The 26,284-nt window shown below is 39.4% G+C and overlaps 4 protein-coding genes and 1 long non-coding RNA gene across 9 annotated transcripts; 3 read left to right on the top strand and 2 right to left on the bottom strand.

Annotated features, from left to right (window-relative positions):
* Positions 1 to 983: 983 nt before the first annotated feature.
* On the top strand, positions 984 to 3,924 carry LOC115676370 (uncharacterized). Its single transcript, XM_030599267.2, has 3 exons — positions 984 to 1,051; positions 1,236 to 1,366; positions 1,923 to 3,924. The coding sequence occupies exon 3, from the start codon at positions 1,955 to 1,957 to the stop codon at positions 3,710 to 3,712; it is 1,758 nt and encodes a 585-aa protein (XP_030455127.1). The 5' UTR covers positions 984 to 1,051; positions 1,236 to 1,366; positions 1,923 to 1,954; the 3' UTR covers positions 3,713 to 3,924.
* Positions 3,925 to 11,791: 7,867 nt separating this feature from the next.
* On the bottom strand, positions 11,792 to 12,654 carry LOC130138631 (uncharacterized). 2 transcript variants are annotated; one of them, XR_008816991.1, is made up of 3 exons: positions 12,508 to 12,654; positions 12,247 to 12,417; positions 11,792 to 12,173 (listed from the first exon to the last, which is right to left on the bottom strand). It is a non-coding gene; the product is annotated as an uncharacterized LOC130138631 (long non-coding RNA). The 2 variants fall into 2 exon arrangements; XR_008816990.1 differs by having other exon boundaries at positions 12,247 to 12,654.
* On the top strand, positions 12,250 to 13,811 carry LOC115676772 (histone-lysine N-methyltransferase, H3 lysine-9 specific SUVH6-like). The gene is made up of 2 exons (XM_056313331.1): positions 12,250 to 12,571; positions 13,094 to 13,811. Exons 1-2 carry the CDS (start codon positions 12,348 to 12,350, stop codon positions 13,779 to 13,781), a joined length of 912 nt encoding a protein of 303 aa, XP_056169306.1. The 5' UTR covers positions 12,250 to 12,347; the 3' UTR covers positions 13,782 to 13,811.
* A 2,050-nt stretch (positions 13,812 to 15,861) lies between these two features.
* LOC115676744 (probable E3 ubiquitin-protein ligase RHC1A) lies at positions 15,862 to 18,382 on the top strand. 4 transcript variants are annotated; one of them, XM_056313391.1, is made up of 3 exons: positions 15,862 to 16,021; positions 17,245 to 18,131; positions 18,254 to 18,382. In XM_056313391.1, exon 2 carries the CDS (start codon positions 17,257 to 17,259, stop codon positions 18,085 to 18,087), a length of 831 nt encoding a protein of 276 aa, XP_056169366.1. In that variant the 5' UTR covers positions 15,862 to 16,021; positions 17,245 to 17,256; the 3' UTR covers positions 18,088 to 18,131; positions 18,254 to 18,382. The 4 variants fall into 4 exon arrangements, with proteins under 4 accessions (XP_056169366.1, XP_030455596.1, XP_030455600.1 ...); XM_056313390.1 differs by adding an exon at positions 16,925 to 16,960 and having other exon boundaries at positions 15,868 to 16,021; positions 17,245 to 18,382; XM_030599736.2 differs by having other exon boundaries at positions 17,245 to 18,382.
* A 662-nt stretch (positions 18,383 to 19,044) lies between these two features.
* LOC130138628 (uncharacterized) lies at positions 19,045 to 22,095 on the bottom strand. The gene is made up of 5 exons (XM_056313304.1): positions 21,874 to 22,095; positions 21,216 to 21,292; positions 20,951 to 21,114; positions 20,058 to 20,086; positions 19,045 to 19,313 (listed from the first exon to the last, which is right to left on the bottom strand). Exons 3-5 carry the CDS (start codon positions 21,093 to 21,095, stop codon positions 19,089 to 19,091), a joined length of 399 nt encoding a protein of 132 aa, XP_056169279.1. The 5' UTR covers positions 21,096 to 21,114; positions 21,216 to 21,292; positions 21,874 to 22,095; the 3' UTR covers positions 19,045 to 19,088.
* Between the last annotated feature and the right edge of the window lie 4,189 nt (positions 22,096 to 26,284).

Raw genomic sequence — 26,284 nt, 5'->3', positions numbered from 1 at the left:
TTCATGTAAATGCACTGAAAATGGGAGTCGTACGAAACAGATTATGTGTTGCGTAGCTGTACCAACCTCTGCATGCGGTATATGAGAGCGAGAGAAGCTCGTGCCATTTCCAGACTACTTCAGCGGAAGATTTTGCAGAGGTTGAAGCTAGCTTCATCGCTCTCAACCGTGGCCGTCATTTTCCTTTGGCATGCCTCGTCAGCTCCACAAAACTTGTGACTCAGCCCACTTGGCGACTCGCCGCCCCACTCGGCAAGAGCGGAAAAAGGCAAAACAGAGCTACCGTCATGCATGCTCATTTCTTCTCGACGGGACTTTCTCTTCTTGTGCTTCCATGGCTGTTTAGGATGTGATTGTCTTTGTCGAGTTTCAGGTCTTGAGGCTTCATGTTATTTCTCGGCTCGGGGCGTTCATTTTGCTTGCGACAGCTAGGAACTTCTCTGGCTAAACTTACATCTCCGGTATCTATCATTAGGGTCACGGAAATGGTTTTGTGTAGCGATTGATTTGGATTTTGTGAGTTTGATCAGATCGATTCTGTTTCTAGGTATCATGATTCATGATTTAGAACCTACTATCAGAAGCATATTCACGGGGCCAACTTTTTAGCAAAATTTCATGTCTATTTTTTGCGTCAACTCATGCAAAATGTAATCCGAGGTCGATGATATTGTTCATTTGATCTTGAAGGTATGGTTTGGGAGGAAATCATTGCTTGCCCTGCACCGTGTACATCAATGTCTAATTCGAAACATTTTAAACATTGTTGAGATGTCTTATATAATCCATTTCTGAGTTTGGAGTAGGATCCTTCGTTGATGTTTGCTACTTCACTGTGGGATAGGCCTAGTTCCTTTGTCTTTTAGCAAGAACGAGGCTTCAGATACTTTCTGAAGTGAGATGGCCCTGTTGGTAGACGCCTCACTAGTTTTCGACTAAAAGGAACTTTTGTATTATGGTTTGATCATTTTGCTCCTACCTTCAGGTTTTGAGGCTTGGCTTGCTTTGGCTCTCCACGTTCGTCTGCGAGGAAGTTTTGGAAACGATATAGGTCAGTCATTCATTCATGTGCTCTGCATTTAGCCTAATCTTGTTTTGGAGTGATGTTTATAATGAATCTTGTTGAAATATCCCACATCGCTTCTATTGAGCATCTCCACAAGGACGTGCAAACTGTCCTAAGTCAAGGCCACCATGTCAAAAGTCTGAACTTAACCAATTCATGGGACTTGTAGGAACAAAATGGAACTTTGAGCAAGCCTTGCAAGCAACGAGTGAAGGGTTGATTGATTGAAGGCTCCTCGCCTTGGGATTCTCTTGTTCGTCCATACATTGCACGGTAGCAGCGACAACTGTTGTGAGGCAGGTAATGTGCAGAGCGTAGTCTGATTGTCAAACAGTAGTTGTTCTCTGTCATATTAAACTCATCTCCTGTTTGTGGGACTTCATGCATGGGAAAGGATTTTCTAATATTGGCCATTGAAATGAGAAGCTGTTTTGGCCTGTATATCTCCTAGAAATGTTGGAACAGAATAAGTTTCAAGACTTTCAGAGAAAAGCTATTGTTCTTAGCTGCATAACTGCCGGGTGGTCATAATGGTTAACTTCTACTCATTTTTTGTCTACTCAACTGGTATGTTTTTCAACATCATTTAAACATTCATGGAGTAGAGATGCATGCTCAAGTTTGTTGCAGCTACTTGTTTTGTCAACAAGCATATGTAATTTGTTTTGCCAGGTTATCATCTATCTGAGATACCATCTATCATTTCATTTCTTACAGAGTTTAAATATGGCTAATTTGGCAACAAAATCCAGACATTATTCTAAAAAGAGATACGCAAGTTTGGTGATAACCTGAAGAATTACAAACAAGTGGTGCTATTATGGTGACTTATTCTGTTCATTATGTTTTTCAACAGCATTCTAGTGGAATTCACCAGCGGTAGAGCTTATGGGGGAACCTAAAGAGAAGATAAATGACAAGACGGTAGAGCTGTTAATGAAGGCCCTGCCTAGGAATGTTCCTGCTGTCAGAACTGTTTTTCCAACTTCAGGATCTTCTTCCGGTTACACACATATTTTGCAGTCTCGATCAGGTTCTGTTGACTCCAGGAGCAATACTCAGATGAAGAGCATTAGACAATCTAGTCTGGAAAAGAGTATGTCATGTTTACCTGCAGGATGCAGAAGTCACGCCCCTCTTCACAGCCTTGCACAGCATCAACAAGCACTATTTCCTTCCACGACAACCAATTTGAGGCAAGACCATTCTGGTATGATGGAGAACGCGGAGGAAAAAAACGAGACAGAAAGCATAGAAGAAGGGGAATTTATCCCTGATAAGTCTCCCAATGATTCGGTCAAGAGCTCTATGAATGCACATGATGTCATATGGCGTGGAAATGAGAAAAAATGTGTTTCGCAGGGGCAATCACCTTCTGATGGCTCTAAGAGCAGTATTTTGATGAAGAATATGACTAGAGATTCTCGCCCTGAGAAGTGCTCATTGACTCGTAGAGATTTCCGTCCAGGATGCGGAAGTCGTGCCCGAGCAAATGACCTCGTAGGAGAATTCATTCCCAACAAATCTTGCGACCCTTCAATCAAGAGCTCAGCGACTGCACATGTCTTCAAATGGCGAAGGAACAAAGATCATGCTGATAGTCAAGGTGTTGGTGCGAATGAAGAAGGGTCACAATCACAAGTAAAATTTCAAACATCTTCCGGGAGCACGACAGATAAGGAATACCTAAGAAAAGAGAACTTCCTTTACCATCATTGCGACATCGTCAACAAATCAAATAGAGAAACCCAAATAATAATCAAAGAGGCGGAGAAGAGTGTTCAATGTCCTCCTGGTGCATCCCCTACTATGAAGGACAGAGGTTCTAAAAGAAAGTCTCTTGACAGGTGCAACATCAGGAACTACTTAGAGGAAAGCACACCAAATAGCTCGAAAAGTTTGCGCATTGTTCCAAAATCAGATATTGGGAGAGCAAGCCCTTCCTTTTCTGAGCTCAGAAATGCGAATTTCACAAGCAATGACAGACATGATTTGGCCAGAGAGAGGGTCATCGCAACTCTAAGGCTCTACAGAGATATTTGTCAGGAGTTCTCCCGGGAAAAATCAAAAGCAGGTAAAGAGAGCGCATGCATTAGGAGGATAGACTTTCATGCTGCGAAAGAGGTTAAGAAGAGAGGAGGATACGTCCATGGCGCCATGCAATTTATCGGTGATGTTCCAGGAGTAAAAGTGGGAGACAAATTCTATTACAGGATGGAACTCGCTGTTGTCGGTCTCCATCGCCCTCCTCAAAGTGGCATCGATTACATGGGACGTCACCCAAACATTCTAGCCACAAGTGTTGTCGCTTCCTGGGATTATACAGATAATCTGAGTACACCCGATGAGCTGGTTTATTTGGGCCAGGGTGGAATGCCCGGTCACAACAAGAAGGCCGAAGATCAGAAGCTTACTCGTGGGAATTTAGCTCTAGCAAACAGCATGAAGAGAAACAAGCCCGTGAGAGTGATCCGTAGGGATAGGGATCACACCTTCACATATGACGGACTGTACACCGTAGCCAAGTACCAGAAGCTACGTCGAGCAAATAGACAGATGGTCTTCCAATTTATGATGAAGAGAATCCGAGGCCAACCTGAGATCGACCAGAAGAAGAAGAAGATGAAAGAACTCGAGTCATCATGAGAGGAAGAGTTGACGACCAGCATTAGGAAAGGAGAAAGAGAGATTGGACAATCTGAAACTTAGAATACAATACATAATAATTGTGCACGGTAGATCAAGCTCATGTTTTGTTTTGCAGACATATCATACCTATGTTTTTCCTTTGTGTTCCTAGGACTGTAATAATCGTATCGCTTGTTAACAGTTGCTTTGATGGTGCTTTTTGAGAGCCACTGCGGTTGTAGTTTACGTTAGCAATACTAAGAGACAAGTATGGCAATTTCGGTCGTTGCCGGTCATTGGATCAGCAATGTGGCTTCTTTGCCTAGGATTGAGCAAAAGTAAAAAAGAAAAACTTTTTTGCCTTTCCGTCAAAATTTATTATATTTTTTAATTTTTTAAAAAATGAAGAAATCATACGTGACTTTACATGTGAAAAGATTTAAATCTATTGGGTTTAAGGAAAGCCAGAGTGCTCGAGAAGGCAAAAGGACCTTGCGACACTAGCTTGCATTTTTTACAATGGATTTATATAGTGTCTCAATAAACCTGCCGAGCAATCAATTAAGTAAATTTTAAAGTTTTCACTGCACCGATTGCTCTCGTGTTATGCACAATCGATTAGCGACTTGAAAATCGAATTATTCTTAACGAGTGCCATGGGGACATCGAGGACATTCGGTCCACTCCGATTGTCTTGTAGTCTAATGCCAAATTTTAATTTCCAGTTTTCAAGTGCACTTTCCCAAGCCAGCTCTCGAGTTTAAAATTTTTTTCAACTGCCATCAGTTTGTTTGGTTATGGGGAAAGTATAGGAGATGAAGTCCATTGATAACACTAACAAGTAATGTCTATTAAGAGTGATTTCTATTTTAAGGATTGCGCTTTTTCCGCTTCTCATTTGGCTTAGACACTCCTTTTTTGTATATTTTGACCATACTATCTTTATATGGCTCATCACTTCTCTTATAACTCTACAAAAGTTGTCCCTTTTTTTTTGTTTTTTTTTTCTCGTGGGTCCCACTTTCTTTCTTTTTCTTTCTTATCAAGGCTAAATTGTCTCTCTGTTTTCTCTCCCATTCTCTTCTTTCTACGTCTCCCTACTCGAATATCTATCATGCCAACTCGTCATCCTCCACACTTTCGCTGGCACCAACATTGTTCTCAACCCAACGAGCCCCTTTTCTCCGCCACACACAGCCTGAATAATTCCGTACTTGTGAGGGGATCTCTGAGGTTTTGTGGACTGACGAATTGTTGCTCGAACAATTCCGTATTTGCTTCGATTTGTTTCGTGAGCATGTTAGGGAGATCTTCGCTCTAATTATCAATTTAGAAGCACAAAGTGGAAGGAAAACACATTGTTGTCCATGGACTCTGGCTTTTTGTCTCACGATGAATTGGAGAGAGATATATGGCTCAATCATCCACGGAGGACCACCTGATATCAATCTCCCTTTGTCATCAAGGCCTAGCCCACCTTCTCTGCTTTGGAACGACCCTTGTGATATTTTAAATGTTGTTTGGGACCCCAACTTTACCAAGTAGAAATGAATGTTAATATCCTAAAAGTGGGGCATAAGAGTAACAAGTCCCTTGATAGTGCGTGGAGCGCCTGGTTTTTCTTTAGTTTCTACTTTAGGCCTCTTTTGAATGAAAAATCAAAGTCCAAAATAGTTCAGGACCGTAATGGTGTGTCTAGCTTTGAGAAATCAGACTTGCCGCTCGATGCTTTTTTGGTTTAGCACGACATGGAAAACATTTACATGTGGGCTTTCAAGAAAAGGCCTAAAAATTCTCTCAGCAAAATGCAGCTGAGAAGTTACATGAATGGGCATAGTCGGCAAGGGGAGCATCCATTTCCCTTTAGTGTGGATAGGGGTTTTGTGCGTTCTCACAAGATGCAGAGGATGGTAAAGAAAACGGAGAGACGATTTAGGCGTGAAAAAGAAGAAGAAGAAGGAAAGTGAGACCTTCAAGAAAAAAAAAAGAAGAAACAAAATAAAAATGGATCAGTTTTGTAGAGTTATAAGAGAAGCGATTGGCCATACAAGGGATAATATGGTCAAAACACAAAGAAAATGAGTGTCTAAGTCAAATAAAGAGCGGAAAAAGCGCGGTTCTTATTTTATTTTTAAATCTCACGACTTCATAATTTGATCTTTTTCATAAATTGAATAAAAAGTATAATCAACGAACCCTTTCGTTTGATCAGTAAATAATAAATAAATATCAAGATACTGAAGATACTTGACCTTCACTTTTTTAAATAATTTTTTTAATCTGTAAAACGCGTTGATTTGTGCTTTTATTAGTTTTAATGACGAGTACCGAAAATGGAAAAAGTAAAACTCACTTTGATTTCAATGCAATTTCCTTCTGAAGCATGAAAATCAATGTCATCAGGCAGAAATTCAAATGGAAAATTATCCAAAAAGTTCAAAACTTATTGAACTTTTGCCAATTCAATCTTAAATCTTTCAACTTTGCCAATTGAGTCCATCCGGCCAATTTTGACTGAAAATCACTGACGTAGACGCTGGACGGCCACGTGGCGCTGACGTGGATATTTTAAAATAATATTTTAATAATTTATGATTTTTTTTCTTTTTTTTTCCTTTTCTTTATTTTTTTTTTGAGTTTTGAAGTTAGGGCCGGCGAGGATGGCCGACCGACCCTTGCTGGCCACGGGCGATGGCCGGCGACCATCGTCGGCCAAAGCGAGGGCGCACGAGCCCTTGCCCAGATCCGGCGAGGGTCGCGATGCCCTCACTAGATCTGGCCAGGCGAGGGCGTTGTGACCCTCGCCGGATCTGGGCGAGGGCTCGCGCGCCCTCGCTTTGGTTGGCGGGGGCCGCAACACCCTCGCCCAAAGCCGACAAGGGTCAACTGGCCCTCGCCCATGCCGGCGAGGGTCGACCGGCCCTCGCCCATGCCGACCCTAATTTCAAAATCTAGAAAAAAAACAAAGAAAAGGAAAAAAAAAGAAAAAAATAATAAATTATTAAAATATTATTTAAAAATGTCCACGTAAGTGCCACGTGGCCGTCCGGCATCCACGTCAGTGATTTCCGGCCAAAATTGACCGGATAGACTTAGGCTGCGTATGACAACGATTCTGTTCCCGGGAATAGATTCTGCTCAGAAATGATTCTTTTTTATTCTGTGCCCGGAATTGATTCTGAGCATTTTAAGGCGTTTGTTAACGGCCCAAAATTCCATCCCTGGAATAGAAAAAGAACAGAAATGCATTTGGTAACGCTACAAAATTTCTTTTTATTAATAATATTTTTAAATATTTTAATATTTCTTTCTTTTTTTTCTTTTCTTTTTTTCTTTTCCTCCTTCTTGGCCATGGCCTGCTCGCCGGCCATGACTGGTAAAATATTTTTTTATTAATAATATTTTTATTAAAAGTATTTTTCTTTTTTTTGGCCATGGCCTGGTCGCCGGCTATGACCGGTAAAATATTTTTTTTATTAATAATATTTTTATTAAAAATATATATTTTTATTTTTTTTTGCCATGGCCTGGTTGCCGGCCATGGCCGGTAAAATATTTTTTATTAATAATATTTTTTATTAAAATATTTTTATTAAAAATATACATTTTTATTTTTTTGGGTCATGGCCGGCAAAATTTTTTTTATTAATAATATTTTTATTAAAAATATATATTTTTATTGTTTTTGGCCATGGCCTGGTCGCCGGCCATGGCTGGTAAAATATTTTTTTCTTTTTTTTGGCCATGGCTTGTAAAATATTTTTTTTATTAATAATATTTTTATTAAAAATATACATTTTTATTTTTTTTTGGCCATGGCCGGTAAAATATTTTTTTTATTAATAATATTTTTTATTAATAATATTTTTATTAAAAATATAATTTTTTTCTTTTCTTGCCATGGCCTGGTCACCGGCCATGGCAGGTAAAATATTTTTTATTAAAAATAATTTTTTTCTTTTTTTTGGCCATGGCCTGGTCGCCGGCCATGGCCGGTAAAATATTTTTTATTAAAATATTTTATTCTCGTCAGATCCGGCGAGGGCGGTCCTTGGGCTGGACATTAGAAGCTACATTAAAAACCAAGAAAAGGAAGAAGAAAAAAAAATTGATTCTCAAAATTGTTCCCAGAATCAAGAAGCTACTTTTTTTTTATTCTTGAAAACTGATTCTGGGAACAATTTTTGACAAAATTGTGCCCAAAATCAAAAAATTAAACAAACGCATTTCTTTTCCTAAACTGATTCTGGGAACAAAAGAACAGAATCAAACACTGTTTGGCAAGTTGTCATGCGCAGCCTTAATTGTCAAGAAATGAAAAAGCTTAGAACTCAATTGGCAAAGTTGAAAGGTTTAGGATTGAATTAGCAAATGTGCAATAGATTTAAGATTTTTTGGACAATTTTCCCGAAATTCAAAGATCGGAGTCACGAGGGAATATTTCCAAACTGTTTCTCTCCATTTCCTTGTTCGTTTGGTTGTGTACGCTTTGTGAATTCTTATGCAGATAAATACTCTTCCTGAATTTCTCTCTTTTTGTTTTTTTATTCCGTCAATACGAGGAAGTATATAAATTCCTAGCCCATGAAACACGCAAATTAAGTAACTAATGTGAGAAAGCCATCTCGTTTTGAATTACAAGGGAACTTTTATTTATGAGCACGAGGGAATATTTCCAAACTGTTTCTCTCCATTTCCTCGTTCGTTTGGTTGTGTACGCTTTGCGAATTCTTATGCAGATAACTACTTTTCCTGAATTTCTCTCTTTTCGTGATAAATTTCTCTCTTTTTGTTTTTTTATTCCGTCAATACGAGGAAGTATATAAATTCCTAGCCCATGAAACACGTGAATTAAGTAACTAATGTGAGAAAGCCATCTCGTGTTGAATTACAAGGGAACTTTTATTTATGAGCTGACTCTCAAAGCTTTGCAGTTGCGAAACTAGGTCAGAGAATATCGGTATTGGAGGCTTCAACATGGAGGTTGTAAATGAACCATATTGATCACCTAAGCCATTCAAAACAAAGAGACCCTTCTTTTTGTCCTCAAGGGGACATCCGATAGCAGATAACTCATTAAAATATTTTTGAAAAGTACCAAGATACTCGTGAAGAGATGAGAAATTATCTCTATGACATTTTTTAATTTGTATAAAAATTGAAACTTCACTTTCCTAAGATACCTTGGCAAAAATATTTTGTAAAGCTAACCACACCTCAGTAGATGTTTTCAAGTCTACTACTTGAGCAAGAATTTCTTTGAAGAGCGTCGCAATAATCCATCCTCACAGAAGGCAATCTAACCTTCTCCATTGTAAAAAATCTGGATTTGTCACTTCCTCTGAGACTCTAGCTTCTTTTCCAGAATCAGAGGGGGTGAATATTGTTGGACTCGGCATCTAGTACTCGCCATAAATGAATCCTATCAGATCTTGACTTTCAATTAGTGAAAGCATATGGGCTCTTCAATAAGAAAAGTTTGTTTGTGTCAGTTTCGATGACACAAAATTGCTAATGTCAAAGACCAGGGTATGGATACTTAAGATTGGTGGAAGCCATGGTTAAGGATCGATTTTTTTTGAAGATATGCTCTCATACCATGTGAAATTTGGTGGGACCACTTTTAACTGTTTTAAAAATTTAAGCTGTTGGATGAAAGCGTCGTTTAATATTTAATTACTCTAACAACTAAGCGCCCGATCGAAATGTGAATGGACAGACAAAAATACGAGATTAATTATAATTTGTTAAACAGTAAGTTGAACTTACAAATAATATCTCGTACCACATTAGGTAAGAAGCGACCTGAAGGTAAATTTTTCTTAGTCCAAATTCGGAACTTGAATGGACGGATCGGATTCGAGATGCTTTACTGTATCTCGGTTGTATGGAAAATCCTACGGACGCCTTGTTCCGCCTCATTTAATGTAAGATAAGGCACAGATAAGATCATACATGGATAGAGAAAAAAAATATTCGATCGGTGAGGGAATTCGAGTTGTACCTTGTTTTCCTTGTACTTGATGGTAAGGAAGTAAGAGGCGGGCTAAAATGCAAATCGTCGGACGTAATATGAATTTATTCATATATATTAATCTATTTATTCATGTAAATGCACTGAAATGGGAGTTGTACGAAACAGATTATGTGTTGCATAGCTGTACCAACCTCTGCATGCGGTATATGAGAGCGAGAGAAGCTCGTGCTATTCCCAGACTATTTCAGCGGAAGATTTTGCAGAGGTTGAAGCTAGCTTCTTCGCTCTTAACCACGGCCGTCAATTTCCTTTGGCATGCCTCTCGTCAGCTCCACAAAACTTGTGACTCGGCCCACTCGGCGACTTGTCGCTTCACTCGGTAAGAGCGAAAAAGGCAAAACAGAGCTACCGTCATGCATGCTCATTTCTTCTCGACGGGACCTTCTCTTCTTGTGCTTCCATGGCTGTTTAGGATGTGATTGTCTTTTAAGAGTTTCAGGTCTCGAGGCTTTATCTTATTTCTCGGCTCGTGGCGTTCGTTTTGCTTCCGACAGCTAGGAACTTCTCTGGCTAAACTTACATCTCCATTATCTATCATTAGGGTCGTGGAAATGGTTTTGTGTAGTGATTGATTTGAATTTTGTGAGTTTGATCAGATCGATTCTGTTTCTAGGTATCATGATTCATGATTTAGAACATACTATCAGAAGCATATTCACGGGGCCAACTTTTTAGCAAATTTCATGTCTATCAGAAAAAGTGACAAGTGAATACTTTTTTGCGGCAACTCAAGCAAAAATGTAATCCAAGGTTGACGATAAATCGTCGCTTGCTCTGCATTGTGTATGTAACGACTCGGTCCGATCAAGGCGGGGAGTGGTCGTCGGGGTTAAAGGGCCTAGACAAAGAGCGGCTCTTGACAGGCTTCTAGGATAGTAAAGAGGGTAAGAATGAACCGAACTGTGCATTGAATCGGGGGAGAGCAATTATGAGATATATATGTGAAAACTGGAATTAACTCACGAAGGCGCCTTTTGACGTAAGATAAGCTTTGCTTTGGAACTCCAAAGTTAAGCGAGCCCATGCTAGAGCACTATCAAGATGGGTGACCTCCTAGGAAAGTGCCTGGTTGTATGCCAAGGGACAAAACCGTGAGCCTCGGTATAGGATAGGCTAAAGCGGTGAGTTATTTCTAGGGCGTCACAATATGTTATCAGAGCGAGAATGAAACTGGAATTAACTCATGAAGGTGCCTTTTGACGTAAGGACAGGCTAGAGCACTACCAGGATAGGTGACCTCCTGACATTCTTTGTTGATGTTTGCTACTTCATTGTGAGATAGGCTTAGTTCCTTGTCTTTTAGTAAGAACGAGGCTTCAGATACTTTCTGAAGTAAGATGGCCCTGTTGGTAGACGCCTCATTAGTTCTAGACTAAAAGGAACTTTTCTATTATGGTTTGATCATTTTGCTCCCACCTTCAGGTTTTGAGGCTTGGCTTGCTTTGGCTCACGGCGTTCGTTTCTCGTTAGAAACGATATAGGTAAGTCATTCATCTGCTCTGCATATGGCCTAATCTTGTTTTGGAGTGTTGTTTCTAATGAATCTTGTTGAAATATCCCACATTGCTTCTATTGAGCACATCGACAACTATGTGCAAACTGTCCTGAGTCAAGGCCACCATATCAAAAGTCTGAATTTAACCGATTCATGGGGCTTGTAGGATGTTTCATGCAATCCGGCAGTCGAGCCTCGGCTCTCACTCCCTTCAATTATTAAAAGGAACCAAATGGAACTTTGAGCAAGCGTTGCAAGCAACGAGTGACGGGTCGATTGATTGAAGGCTCCTCGCCTTTGGATTCTCTTGTTTGTCCAGACGTTGCACGGTAGCAGCGAAAACTATTGTGAGGCAGGTAATGTGCAGAGCGTAGTCTGACTGTCAAACATAAGTTGTTCTCTGTCACTTTAATTCTTAGTTGCATAACTGCCGGGTGATCATTATGGTTAACTTCTACTCATTTTTTGACTACTTAACTGGTATGTTTTTCAACATCATTTAAACATTCATGGAGTAGAGATGCATGCTCAAGTTTGTTGCAGCTACTTGTTTTGTCAACAAGCATATGTAATTTGTTTTGCCAGGTTATCATCTATCCAAGATACCATCTATCATTTCGTTTGTTACAAAGTTTGAATATGGCTATTTTGGCAACAAAATCCAGACACTATTCTAAAAAGAGATACGCAAGTTTGGTGATAACCTTAAGAATTACAAACAAGTGCTATTATGGTGATTTATTCTGTTCATTATGTTTTTCAACAGCATTCTAGTGGAATTCACCAGCGGCAGAGCTTATGGGGGAACCTAAAGAGAAGATTGAATCACAAGACGGTGGAGCTGTCAATGGAGGCCCTGCCTAGGAATGTTCCTGCTGTCAGAACTGTTTTTCCAACTTCAGGATCTTCTTCCGGTTACACACATATTTTGCAGTCTCGATCAGGTTCTGTTGACTCCAGGAGCAATACTCAGATGAAAAGCATTAGACAATCTAGTCTGGAAAAGAGTGTCATGTTTACCTGCAGGATGCAGAAGTCACGCCCCTCTTCATAGCCTTGCACAGCATCAACAAGCACTATTTCCTTCCACGACAACCAATTTGAAGCAAGACCATTCTGGTATGATGGAGAACGGGAAGGACAAAATCGAGACAGAAAGCATAGAAGAAGGGGAATTTATCCCTGATAAATCTGCCAATGATTCGGTCGAGAGCTCTATGAATGCACATGATGTCATATGGCGTGGAAATGAGAAAAAATGTGCTTTGCAGGGGCAATCACCTTTCGATGGCTCTAAGAGCAGTATTTTGATGAAGAATATGACTAGAGATTCTCGCCCTGAGAAGTGCTCCTTGACTCGTAGAGATTTCCCTCCAGGATGCGGAAGTCGTGCCCGAGTAAATGACCTTGTAGGAGAATTCATTCCCGACAAATCTTGCAACCCTTCAATCAAGAGCTCAGCGACTGCACGTGTCTTCAAATGGCGAAGGAACAAGGATCATGCTGATAGTCAAGGTGTTGGTCCGAATGAAGCAGGGTCACAATCACAAGTAAAATCTCAAACATCTTCCAGGAGTACGACAGATAAGGAATACCTAAGAAAAGAGAACTTCCTTTACCATCATTGCGACATCGTCAACAAATCAAATAGAGAAACCCCAATAATAATCAAAGAGGCGGAGAAGAGTGTTCAATGTCCTCCCGGTGCATCCCCTACTATGAAGGACAGAGGTTCTAAAAGAAAGTCTCTTGACAGGTGCAACATTGGGAACTACTTAGGGGAAAGCACACCAAATAGCTCGAAAAGTTTGCGCATTGTTCCAAAATCAGATATTGGGAGAGCAAACCCTTCCTTTTCTCAGCTTAGAAATGCGAATTTCACACGCAATGACGGACATGATTTGGCCAGAGAGAGGGTCATCGCAACTCTAAGGTTCTACAGAGATATTTGTCGCGAGCTCTCTCGGGAAAAATCAAAAGCAGGTAAAGAGAACACATGCATTAGGAGAATAGACTATCATGCTGCAAAAGAAGTACAGAAAAGACGAGGATACGTCCACAGTGCCATGCAATTTATCGGTGATGTTCCAGGAGTAAAAGTCGGAGACAACTTCTATTACAGGATGGAACTCGTTGTTGTTGGGCTCCATCGCCCTCCTCAGAGTGGCATCGATTACATGGGACGTCACCCAAACATTCTAGCCACAAGTGTTGTCGCTTCCTGGGATTATACAGATAATCTGAGTACACCCGATGAGCTGGTTTATTTGGGCCAGGGTGGAATGCCCGGTCACCACAAGAAGGCCAAAGATCAGAAGCTTACTCGTGGGAATTTAGCTCTAGTGAACAGCATGAAGAGAAACAAGCCGGTGAGAGTGATCCGGAAGGATAGGGATCACACCTTCACATATGATGGACTGTACATGGTAGCGAGGTACCGGAAGCTACGTCGAGCAAATAGACAGATGGTCTTCGAATTTCTGATGAAGAGAATCCGAGGCCAACCTGAGATTGGCCAGAAGAAGAAGAAGATGAAAGTACTCGAGTCATCATGAGAGGAAGAGTTGACGACCAGCATTAGGAAAGGAGAAAGAGAGATTGGCCATATCTGAAACTTAGATATACATTGTAGTTGTGCATGGTAGATCAAGCTCATGTTTTGTTTTGCAGACATCTCATACCTATGTTTTTCCTTTGTGTTCCTAGGACTGTAATAATCGTATCGCTTATTGACAGTTGCCTTGATGGTACTTTTTGAGAGCCACTGTGGTCGTAGTTTACGTTAGTAATACCTGAAGACACGCATGGCAATTTCGCTCGTTGCCGGTCATTAGATCAGCAATTTGGCTTGTTTGTAAAGGACTGAACAAAAGAAAAAGAGAAAAAAATTTGCCGTTCCGTCAAAATTCACAATATTATCTAATTTTTTTAAAAAAATGAAGAAATCATACGTGAATTTACATGTCAAAAGTTTTAAATCTTTGAATTTAAGGAAAGTCAAGAGTGATTGAGAAGGCACAAGAGCCTTGCGACACTAGCTAGGATTTTTTTTACAACGGATTTAAATAGTGTCTTGATATACTTATTGAGCAACCAATTAAGAAAACTGTACGGTTTCAATGCATCGATTGTGCTCATGTTGTGCACAATTGATAAGTGCCTTGAAAATCGAATTATTCCAAACAACGTATACTTAACGAGTGCCGTGAGAACATTGAGGACACTTGTTCTGCTCCAACTATCATGTAGTCTAATGCCAATTTTAATTTCCAGTTTCATGTGCACTTTTCCAAGCCAGCTCTTGAGTCAAAATTTAACTACGATCAGTTTGTTTGGTTACGGGAAATTACAGGAAAAATTATTCAAAAAGTCATAATTACACTTTTACCAATTTAGTCACAAATTTTTTAATTTTGACAATTCAGTCCTAAATCTTTTCACATTTTATCAATTGAGTCCATCCGACCAATTTAAGCCGGAAATTGATGACGTAAACGTTGGCCGTCCTACATGGCACGTCCGATCTAACGTGGACATTTTTTAATAATAATTTAATAATTTTTCAACATTATTTTTTATTTATTATTCTTTTCTTTTTGTTTGTTTGTTTTTGTTTTCACTTCTGGCGGACCATCGTCGGCCCTTGCTTGGATCGCTAGCCCTCACCTGTGGCTGGCGATAAGGTATGAAAAAACAAACAAAATAAAATAAAATAAAATAAAAGAAAAAGGAAAAATAAAAATATTAAAAATATCTACGTCAGCGCCAGTTGTGCCACGTAGAATTGTTGGCGTCCACATCATGAATTTTCGACTTAATTTGGCCAGATGAATTCAATTGACAATACATGAAAACTGAAAAGGTTTAGGGCACAATTAGCAAAATCAAAAGGCTCACGACTGAATTGGCAAGAATGCGACAAGTTTAGGACTTTTTTGGACATTTTTCCGGAAAGTACCTGAGACGAAGTCCATTGATAACACTAACAAGGTATGTCTATCAAGAGCAATTTCTATTTTTTTATTAAAAAATCCCACAACTTCATAAATTTTGATCTTTTTGATAAAATTGAATAAAAAGTATAATTAACAAATAATAATTTTCATAAGTCGGAACAAATGGACAAGTCGATGGCCTGGGTTAATACTCCGAACACTCCCAAACTGGTATACCTGTGATAAATTTACCTCGAACTAATGTTTTTATCACCAAAAATCTCAAATTGGGGCACTTGTGATAAATTTATCTTCCGTTAGTTTTAGTTAAATTTTACCATCAAATTACCAAGTCGGATGACACATCGCAGTTGGCAGGTGTACCGGTTTAGAGTATTACCCCTAATTTATGATTTTTTGTGGTATTAACCAATTTAACGGAGGGTAAATTTATCACAAGTGTACTAGTTTGGGAGGTTTTTGGTGGTTAAAAAATTAGTTCGGGATAAATTCGTCATAAGTGTATCGATTTGAGATTTTTTGATATTATCCCATTGGTGTTTTTTTTTTTTTTGTCGAAACTAACCCATTGGTTAAAATAGTAGTAAAAATAAAAGTTAAAATAAATATCAAGATACTGAAGATTCCACGCTCAGGCACAGGTACATACGACTTGACCTTCACTCTCTGTTTCTGTCTCTGTCTCTGTTGTGTTGTGTGGGTGGAGCTGCACAGCTGGTCTCTGCCGAAGCTGCGAGGCTCATCTCTCATCTCGCAGCTCTCTCTCTCTCTCTCTGTCGATCCATTTTCCTGCGACAAGAATTCCGAATCCCTCGTCGCCTCGGTCCTGCTCGCGCTCGGTAAGCTTCTCTGGCAGCTCCTCTCCTCTTCGCTCGATTACCCATCATGCACCGTGTTCTCCCCCTTTTTGTTGGATTGTGAGTTCTGCATCGGGAAATGAAGATTCTTCCCATTCGTCGGCATGCGAAGCTTGTTGCGGCTTGTGGGTCTTTCTTTTTTCTTTCTTTTCTTTCTTGTTCTGATTGCTCTTTGATCGGCGTCCGATCGCTGCTTTCGAAGATCGATCCACTGGCTGTCTCTGGGTTCGGTGTATCTTGGGATGAATCTTGATTTTGTAGGCTTTTGTGTCGTGCGGTATGGCCTTTGCTGATCAAGCTCTGCTTTTTCCTTGTTTCCAGCTGAGGATGGGTCGATTTCAGTACTTCTCTTTGTAATTGATTGGTTTGTCTTTCTAGGATACAACTGAATTCTGCCCAATACTCGGATATTTTTTTGTTTCGTTCATTCAGTTGGTGAAACAGGCAAAAGTGGTTTGAGTTCTTTTGTGAGCTTTGATGATTGGAGTGCTTCCCTCGTGTTTCTTCTCTTTGTGATTCTATTATAGCGCATCTCCTTTTGATGCGCTGTGATTCTTTGTTTTGGTCTCTACCTGCTGTTCTCTTGTTGTCAATTCACAAACTTTAGCTTCTCAAAGAGAACAAGGTTATGTGCATGGTCTCGTTTGTTCATCAATTTCTATATTTGCTGAGTTGCCACTCGTGATTGTTCAGCCCCTGTGGACAACTTTAAGGATTCATGCTGAATGCAGCGACAAGTTCTTAGCTTAGCTAAAGAATCAGAATGTATTTGCCTTTTTTTTTTGCTTTGTTTCTTAGAAGATTTCCTAAGTGCTCATGTACTGCAATCGTTGGTTCATGATGACAAATTTGATATACAATCTTTTCTAAACCCGCCTTATATAGGTAGACCTCTGGAACTTCCTACCATAGGTATATCAGGTAATCAACAGTGCTTTCTTGAATCGCGCAAATGCAATTTGACAATTTCAGTTCCAAGTTTTGGAATCTTGGGAGCTTCTCTTCTAGTTGGTTTAGGCTTCTGATGTGTAGCTTTAATCAACATATATTTTGTCTGTCATGGAAAGTCGTTTTTTGTGGTAATAGAGAAACAGGTCCTCTATGTAATTTTTTTTTAACTGATCTAATCTTTAGCTGCTGTAAAGCTATTAATTGTTGCTTGCGAAAGGAAGTTAAACTTTCTGCTTGTTTTAAATCAGTTTTAGGTAACAAGCACAATGTCTGATGGAGAGGAGACACATTGGTGCTACCAGTGCAGGCAGCCAATCGGTCTTCATAACCAAGAAGTAATTTGCCCTTTTTGCAATGGAGGTTTCGTGCAGGAACTGACCGAAATTAATGGCTCACCTACTGAAGAATATTTCTTGCCTAACTCTGGGGACATTCCTCCCGGAATGCCTCATATGTTTGATATTATGTATGCGTTAATGAGAGAAAGTGGTATTGGCTCAAGAAGAGGATTCAGGGGCACTACTGGTTCAATGATGAGAGAGCCAATTGCTGGCCGAAATCCCAACTTTGATGTTAGAAGGCATCTCAATTCAGTTCCAGAAGAAACACGGGGCACCATTCCTTCCGGTCCTTTCATGTCAATTCACGGTCAAATACTCGATTCGGCCTCCCTGCACCAGCGTAGAGCGAACGGACCGAGGGACAATGACTTCGATGATTATTTTATGGGCCCAGGACTGGAAGAACTGATCGAATTTATATCTCTGAATGACCAGAGAGGTCCAGCCCCTGCACCTCGTTCTGCAATCGATGCAATGCCGACCATCAAAATCACCCAGACGCATCTACATGCCGATGCAGATTGCCCTGTCTGCAAAGAGCAATTCGAGTTGGGCTCAGAAGCAAGGATGATGCCTTGCCACCATATTTATCACTCTGATTGTATCATCCCCTGGTTAAATCGGCACAATTCATGTCCGGTTTGCCGCTTTGAGATGCCTGCTCAGGGAAGTGATGGTAGTAGTCATAATGGAATGGGGAACGCTCGGCAAACCCATGGAAGGAGTCGCCGCCTGTCTTCTCTGTGGCCTCTCTAGCTCTTCAAATCCAAACATTTCACTATGTTCGTAGGAATCATGAGGTGGGAGTGATCTGGAAATGACAGTTTGATTACTGAGTGTCCTTTCATTAGATAAATAAGCACATCCACAACACTAATGGAAGTAAAGAGATAATTCTCGGTGCATTTGTATATATGGGTAGGTGTGGGATTTCATCGCGGACACGAAGTCTTGCAGATTCTGTTCTGTATTTAACTCTGTTTCGTTCTTCAAAACACATCCCTGTTTAAACCTGCTGTTGTTGAAATATACCTGCTGCTGCTGGCTTGCTTATATTTGAAGCATTGCTGATCTGATCTGTGAATCTGAGGTGCGGAAAAAGCGTTATCTTGCTTGATTTCTTATAATTTCTCATGCAGCTTTATGTTTGCTTCAGTTGCTTTTTATACGTTACCTACTGTTTCGGGTCTGTTTGGGATGACTTTTAGCTCTGAAGTTTGATTTTAATTAATGTTAAATGCCTCAAATGTTTAAAAGTACAAAATAATATTAAATCCTCTTTTATTTTGACAGGAAAGTTATGAGCAAAACTCATGATTCACCCGAACAGACGCCATCAATTTTATCAATCATGATAAAAAAGCGTACAAGGAAAAGCCCTCACAGTTGAGATATGTAGTTTTAATAAATTGCGAAGAGAGCATTAGAGATATAAATTCATTAAGTAAAATCGTATAAAATATTATAGTAGTTTTTCTCTTTTTTTATGACGAAGAAGTCTGCGTAAATTTAGATAGGCATAATCTTTTTAGTGAACGTAATTGTCACGTAGGGATAAGCGGTTTCAGGTTTCACCTAGAATCTGAAACCTATCTTGGGATACAAGTTTCTCATTTTTTGAAACCTGAAACTTACCCGTCGGAACGTGGAATGTGGAACCTACCCTGTCACAGGTTCCAAGTCATTCCAGGTTCTAACAGGTTCTCTTTTTTAATTTCATTTTTAGTTAAACAAAACGAAAATAAATGCAACAATGGCTAGTTATTGGAAAGTAACATTTCGCTTAATAGAAAGAGGATATAACGTACAAATAGTAATTGTTGGGATGCAACACATGACTTTAATTCCAAGGCAAGATGCCACATTTTTCTCAACAAAAAGTACAAAACATGCTCCCCTCCAAGCTCCTCCAAAGTAGAAAATTTTTTGTTTCTGGTCATCAAAACAAGTTGCTCCTCCAAGCTCCTCCACCTCCTGCAATACTGAAAGGAATTAGTTGTGTAGTAGCAATCAAACCTCCAAGAGAACCACTGACAACAAAAGCAAGGTAGAAAGAGGAGAAACATAGAAACTGAGCGTCGATAATTGGGTCAAACAGGAAGCGGAATGTTAACAATAATAACATGATAAGGACGAAGCAAATCCAGCAGCCTACATGGCTCACGGCACATCCCTTATCAACAAAGAGTAAAAATAGCATCCTTAAAGGCTAAAGCAAAGTTACCAATAAAACCATGGACTTCTTTCAATATTAGTCCAACACACCGACTACTCTTCAGGGAAAATCTATCACTTTCATCCAAATTAAACGGCATTTACAGGAGCGGTTGTTATGGGCATAACCCATTAAAACCACTTTCTTTTCTTGTTCTTTTGGTTGAACATTAAAACCACTTTCTTAAGTACCAACCAAATTGTTGAATCTTAAAACATCAAAAACACTTCACATTCTCAATGTGGCCTATCATTCCATCCTCACATGAGAGTTAATCCTAACTAAAAGACCTTTTAAGTGACAAACTCAGTTAGATTCTCCATCAAATTTTTATTTAAAATTTTCACCCATACTTGCAGAAAACACAATTTAGAAAGAGCTTTCCAGCACCTGCTTCATATTTTCCATTTTTAGTTCATTAATCACAGCCATATATTTGCTTTTACATAAATGGCTACCATGAAGATAGATATGCGCAATAAATTTAAGGGGAACAGAACAGGTAACTCACAATGAATGGAATGAATGCTATCCAGAAGTATGTATGCCAGTTTGCACAGAGAAAAGTAAAAAGCAGAGGTCATGTGATAACAATCATAGCATCGAGCCACACTCAAATACAGAAACTGCGCCAAAGGCACTGGTGAGAAAATAATGTCCATTTACAATAATAGATTGGACCCAATAAGTCTATGGTTTTCGACATAACACTTTTATACACTCAAAGCAGATGAACCTCAAAAGCATCACTAAAAGATTAAATAGTGGCATGCATATCCATGAAGACAGGCATGGCGATAAATAAACAATTTCATTAATGCAGATTGTTATAAAAGAACACTTCTGGCCATTAAAGCAGTAAAATAAAATAAGTACTAGAAAGCCTCATCACATATATTCATTCTTCAACTGGTAAACTCTATTTATCGACGATAATCTCCTCATCAAGACACTCCATAGCTAAAGATTAAGAATTTTACTACTTGCAGTTTCAAAATAACAAATCCACAGTGTATTGCTAGAAATGATCATCACTTATACAAGTGATTGCAAGTGTAACAACCAAGCAGGCTCAATCTGTAACCTTTACTTTACATGTCCTTTCATCTTTATACAGTATTCCTTTACCAATAGATTATAGCGTGTAGAGGAGTTGCATAGAAAAGAAGACAACTCTTCAATTGTATCTAAAGAGTATAGATGAATTATGACTCACACTTTGATCTAATGGGTGACTTCACTCCTCAAATCAAAAGCTCGTACTAATGACTAAGGCTAGAATACAACCTGCTTTTTCTACGGTTCATCAGAAGATATTTCCTATGGGACAATAGAGATATACTTTAAAAAGAAAAGATCAAAAGCATGGCATAAGGCAAAGTGCTAGAAGGAAGAGATTCTAATCAACAAATTGCCCTTCCATTCTTCTGTCTGTGCTAGTGTCTGCTTCTTTAGAGAAGAGGGGCATGAGGGACCGGGAGTGGATGAACTGGGCCAATCTAATAACCTTAAGGTTTACCAAAAAAACCAGAGAGAGAGAGCCGCTCATGAACACGATACTGCAGTTACTGCATGAAAGGAATGAAACTATACACAAAACTCAATAAAGCCATTAAGCTAACTACTCAGACATCAATAAACAAGTGGTACAGGCAGCTTGTGAGCTTACATCTCTTGTGTTCCAAAGAGATGCACAAAGTGCTTTTTCGTGTCAAGAGTCTGGTGCCAATCCTCTAGCCTACTAATCTGAAGACATAAAAACAATCATCATTCACGGAGCAACCATCATACAAAAGATGCGCACCGCATCACACTGAGATGGTCAATAAAATCAATGTATCTATACAGTATCAGGCTTCAATCAGAAACCATGAAGACAAAAGGCTACTTCGGATCTAACTAAATAGCTCAGAGGCAAACCTAAATCACTGGTGAGCCACAAGGTAAAGCACGAAAAACAGTGCTTGGATATGCCAATTCAGTTTTGAAAACCCAAAAAAGCAAAATTAAACCTCAGTTACCTCTATTTCCAACTAATCCAAAGAAACACATACATACATCCAGAAAGGTTCACTTCCGAAGTGCCGGGCAGAAACAGTAGACAGTGCGAGCAAGTAAGAAAATCCAAAAAGACCAGCTTTCCCAAACGTAACGACTGACCACCTATTCACTTCACAACATAAGCAGAATTAAATCAAACTAAACCATTTTCCAACCACGAGAAGGCAAAAAAAAAAAAGACAAGTAAAAACTTGCGCTTGAACACCCAAACAAAAATGAGAAAAACATGAAACAATCAAAGGGAATACAGAGCAAAAAGCGCGAACCTTGGCAGGCCAAGCAGGGTGGCCCTTGACTTTGGCAAGAACGAGATCGCCCAAACTCAACTGACGCTTACTCTTGTCCTTGCTCGCTCCTTCTTGCGCCCTCCAGCCAGAATCGGAAACCCTAGAAAAAGCAGAGACCGCGGGCAAGCCGAACTGCGGTTGATGAAGACAAAGGAAGAGCCGAGGCGGACGCCGAACGCAGCGAGGAGAGGCGAGAGGGTCTCGTCAAGTCGTGGGTGTTGGGAGTGGGAGAGAGAGCGCAACGGAGGAGCGACCGAGCGAGAGGGGAAATTTGGGAAGAAACTAAGAAAGTTAGGGTTTTTACTTTTTAGTAGGAGAGAGAGCGCCAGTTCCGGTTCCGGTTTCGATTCCGAGTCCGGTTCCCGGTTCCTCGATTCCAGTTCCTATAGGAACCAGGAATCGGAACCGGCGGTTCCTAAAAAATTGGAACCCGAAATTGGAACCTCCCACCCTAGAACCGGGAACCGAACCGAACCCACTGGTTCGGTTCTTCGGTTTCCAGTTCTACCCTGGAACTGTGCTCACCCTTATTGTCACAGCTACAGGTTATTTCACGTTGAGCAGTGAAAATCTATATATTTAAGTCGAAAATATGTTTTTTTTTCTCATTTAACATTTACAAACTTGTTTTTGTAAACGTAAAACAAAGAGGAAAAAAATGTAAAATTGATGAAAAAAATTAGGAAAAGATAAAATAAAGAAATTAACTACCCCCTTTCTTATTAAGTAGTCATGGCCACGGGCCGGTTTCGGCCCGGTCAAACCCGGGCCCGCGGTTTGGAACCGGAACAGCCGGTTCCGGGCCCGGTTCAAAAAAAAAAAAAAAAAAAAGAAGCTGCAGATCTAGCGAGGGTTCGACCTCGCCGGCGTCGGGCGAGGCCGGCCTCGCCAGTTGCAGGCGAGGTCGAGCCTCGCCGGCGTCGGGCGAGGCCGGCCTCGCCGGTGCAGGCGAGGTCGGCCTCACCCGACGCCGGCGAGGTCGAGCCTCGCCGGATCCGGCGAGGGTTCGACCTCGCCGGCCTCGCTGTTCGGCGAGGTCGAGCCTCGCCGTTGCGGGCGAGGTCGGCCTCGCCGACGCAGCGAGGTCGAGCCCTCGCCCGATCCGGGCGAGGCCGGCCTCGCCACCCAGCGAGGACGGCCCTCGCCCGACGCCGGCGAGGCGGCCTCGCCTGAGGCCGGTGACCTCCGCCGGCCCCGGCTATGGCCGACGGAGGAAGAAAAGAAAAAAAAAGAGAAAAGGAAAAGAAAAAGAAAAAAAAACAGAAAAGAAAAATTATGAACCGGCCCGGAACCGATTTCGAATAGACCGGTTCCGAACCTTAACCGGAACCGGAACCGGCCCGGAACCAGAACCGCCATGGGCGGTTCCGGTTCCGGTTCATACTTGGCCACGAACCGGAACCGCCGGTTTCGAACCGTGGTCATGACTATTATTAAGAAAGCGCGCCTCGTAAAATTACTTAATTTTCCTTATAGTGCAATAATCCATCTCATCCTTGCACTCTATGTGAGAAATTTAGAATGCTTCTCTCATTTGGTTTTGAATTTTGAATTCTAAGTAAATGTTTGTTTATATTCATTGAACAAATAGCAAAATGTCCATTCAATTATTTATTTCTAGATTAGGTTACAAAATAAAATTAATGTCAAGTTTTCTATTTCTCCTTGAAATTAAATTTATAATTTTTGTTAATAGCTTATAATGTTGCACAATGAATGAAAATTAATTATGCATATTTGTTTCACCCCTCGTCTCTAGTTGGCGGTTATCATTAAAGACATTATATCCGGATACAAACTTAATTAGATACGGATGTGGATGACCTTCGTTATAACTCACCAATCAGTTATTGCAAGAAATTTTCTTCAATTATAAATGAAGAAAAATATAGTCCTATTTTATATTTATAGCATCAATTTTGAGTACATATACCACAAGAAAAATATAAAATTATCTATAAATCGTTATCCATGAAAGATTTTAATCGGTAGGGTTTGTTTGCCCTTACATTTTTTGAGGAAAAAATAGCTTTTCCTTTTCCTATAAATTTTAAAGGAGGAAAATAATGTTCTAATATTTCAAAGACTGAAAAATTCTAGATGACTTTAATGTCAATGCTTCTACCTTTCAAAATATCTCACATACTAAAGATCAAAGGAAAGTCAGTTCCAAATCAGGCAAGAAAAAAAGAAAAGAAATAAAAAATAACTACAAATAATATAATCATGGAAAATGCCTTCAGTTTAGTGGTAGCTAAACTAATGAAGAATTTGTGGATGCAAAAAATGATTTTGCTTGCAAGACATTCAAATGGTTAATGACTTAAAGTCTAAATGGATAAAAATATGTGGCTCTCTTTGTCAATAGAGTAACAAAAAAAAAACAGGTTCTTTATAGATATAAAAGGAAAAAGATGCGATTCGAATAGACTAAAATGACATGAAAAGGTTTGATTTTACTCTACGCGTCAAAGTGGTGGGACTTGAAAGACTCAGTAGACCTTCCAAATCTACTATGTATCCCACTAAACTAGTAGTTCAGAATCTCTTTTGGATCAGAGGTCAAAAGGTAGGTTGTGACCAACTTTAGTGACAGATGATGTACCATGTGCTAGATGTACCTATTGTTTCTAAATCCATAAATCTACCAAACTAAAAGTAAGGTTGGTCCTTGCAATATGTGGGTTTTAGTGACTACTACTTATATGGTCATCACGGCTGGTGACGACCTAGTGGCATCGGCTGGATTCGAAGAACATGGGATCGTGATTTTGCATCCACTTGTGGTAATAGTGCTTGTATCTTTGCTTTGATGGGACGTGTCCCGAACCCCTAGTATCTCGGTTGAGTGATGGTCGGTTGGGGTCATGGAAAAATCGAAAAACAAAGCGAGCTAAATCGATGAGTTTGTTTTATCAGTTGAATAGTTCTTTCTTTCTCTTGGTAAAAGGAAGTTGAAAATCGATTGTGTTATTTTCCTAGAATTGGGTAAATAAAAACACCAAAGAGTAAAGTGGTGAAGAGAGGTGAAAACAGAAACTGTTGATTTTTAGATATATCTTTAACTTCACATCATTTAGATATGAACTATTACCTCGATTGATAAATCTCGCGCAACATCAAATTAGCGCAACGGCTTTTGAAGCCATGCAAGCACGGATGAACAGTGAGTAGAGGAAATAATATCGTATCGATGATCGGACGGGGATGTCTATAAGAAGGAAAGGCATTTTTTAGACAATTTATAATTCTAAGGAACTATGCGCACATGCCCTTACAAAGGTGCTGACGATCAATGTCAAACAAACGTAAGAACCAAAACCAAAACCTAAAGCGAAATCGATTGATTCTTTCTCTTTAAGGGCGTGTTTGGTAATGTTTCTGTTTTTGGGAACAATTTCTTTTCAGAAATAGTTTTTTCTATTTCTATTTCCTGGATGAGTTTTTGAGCAAAAGAATGCGTTTGGTAACTGCACAAAATTTCTATTCCTGGAATAGAAAAAGAACAGAAATGCGTTTGATACAACCAAAAAAAATTTTATTCCCAATTTTTTGCATTCAAATCTATATCTTTTATTTAACTATAAGTACAAGTTATAAGTGAAAAAAATCAATAAGCATGGTTTATTGGTTTGTCTAATCCTTTTTAGGGGTTTAAAACCCCTTTTAATCCCTAAACTAAGAAATCTTCAAAAATACCACTTGGGCACCTAAAAAAATTTAAATTTCACTCAAAGTGGGTGGCCACAGGTATTCTAAGTCATTTTGTGAATTTTTTTTATTTTTTTTGGGTAAAATTTATTAAAATTTTTTACTTTCCCTAAATCTGTTTCTTTTTATTTTCCAGAAAAATTTTTATGAAATTTTTTTAATTTTTTCAATTTCGGAATTTTGCTAATTTTTATGGGTTTTCTAAGTTTTTCTGATTTTTATGGATTTTCTGAGAATTTTTCTGATTTTTATGAATTTTTGGAATTTTTTAATTTTTAATTTTTTTAGGGATTTTTCTGAAATTTTTCTAATTTTTATGAATTTTCGGAATTTTTTAATTTATTCTAAGCCATTTTGTGAATATTTTATTTTTTATTTTTTTGGGGAAAAGTTTATTAAAATTTTTTACTTTCCCAAAATCTGTCTCTTTTTATTTTTGAGAAACTTTTTTATGAATTTTTTCAATTTCAGAATTTTACAAATTTTTATGGGTTTTCTGATTTTTCCTGATTTTTATGGATTTTCTGAGAATTTTTCTGATTTTTATGAAATTTTGGTATTTTTGGAATTTTTTAATTTTTTTATGAATTTTTTTTAATTATTTCCGCCGGGAATGGGCTGGACCGTTGCTTTGAGATGATCTACAGATGACGGAGGATGGAGGAGGAGCTGAGGCCAT

The sequence above is a fragment of the Syzygium oleosum genome, unplaced genomic scaffold (genome assembly GCF_021117445.2).
Source record: "Syzygium oleosum isolate NSW1041296 unplaced genomic scaffold, Sole_v2.1 Sole_v2.07, whole genome shotgun sequence".
NCBI classification, from domain to species: domain Eukaryota; kingdom Viridiplantae; phylum Streptophyta; class Magnoliopsida; order Myrtales; family Myrtaceae; genus Syzygium; species Syzygium oleosum.
The sequence above is the reverse complement of the archived record's forward strand: the minus strand, read 5'-3'. Positions and strand labels throughout refer to the sequence as shown.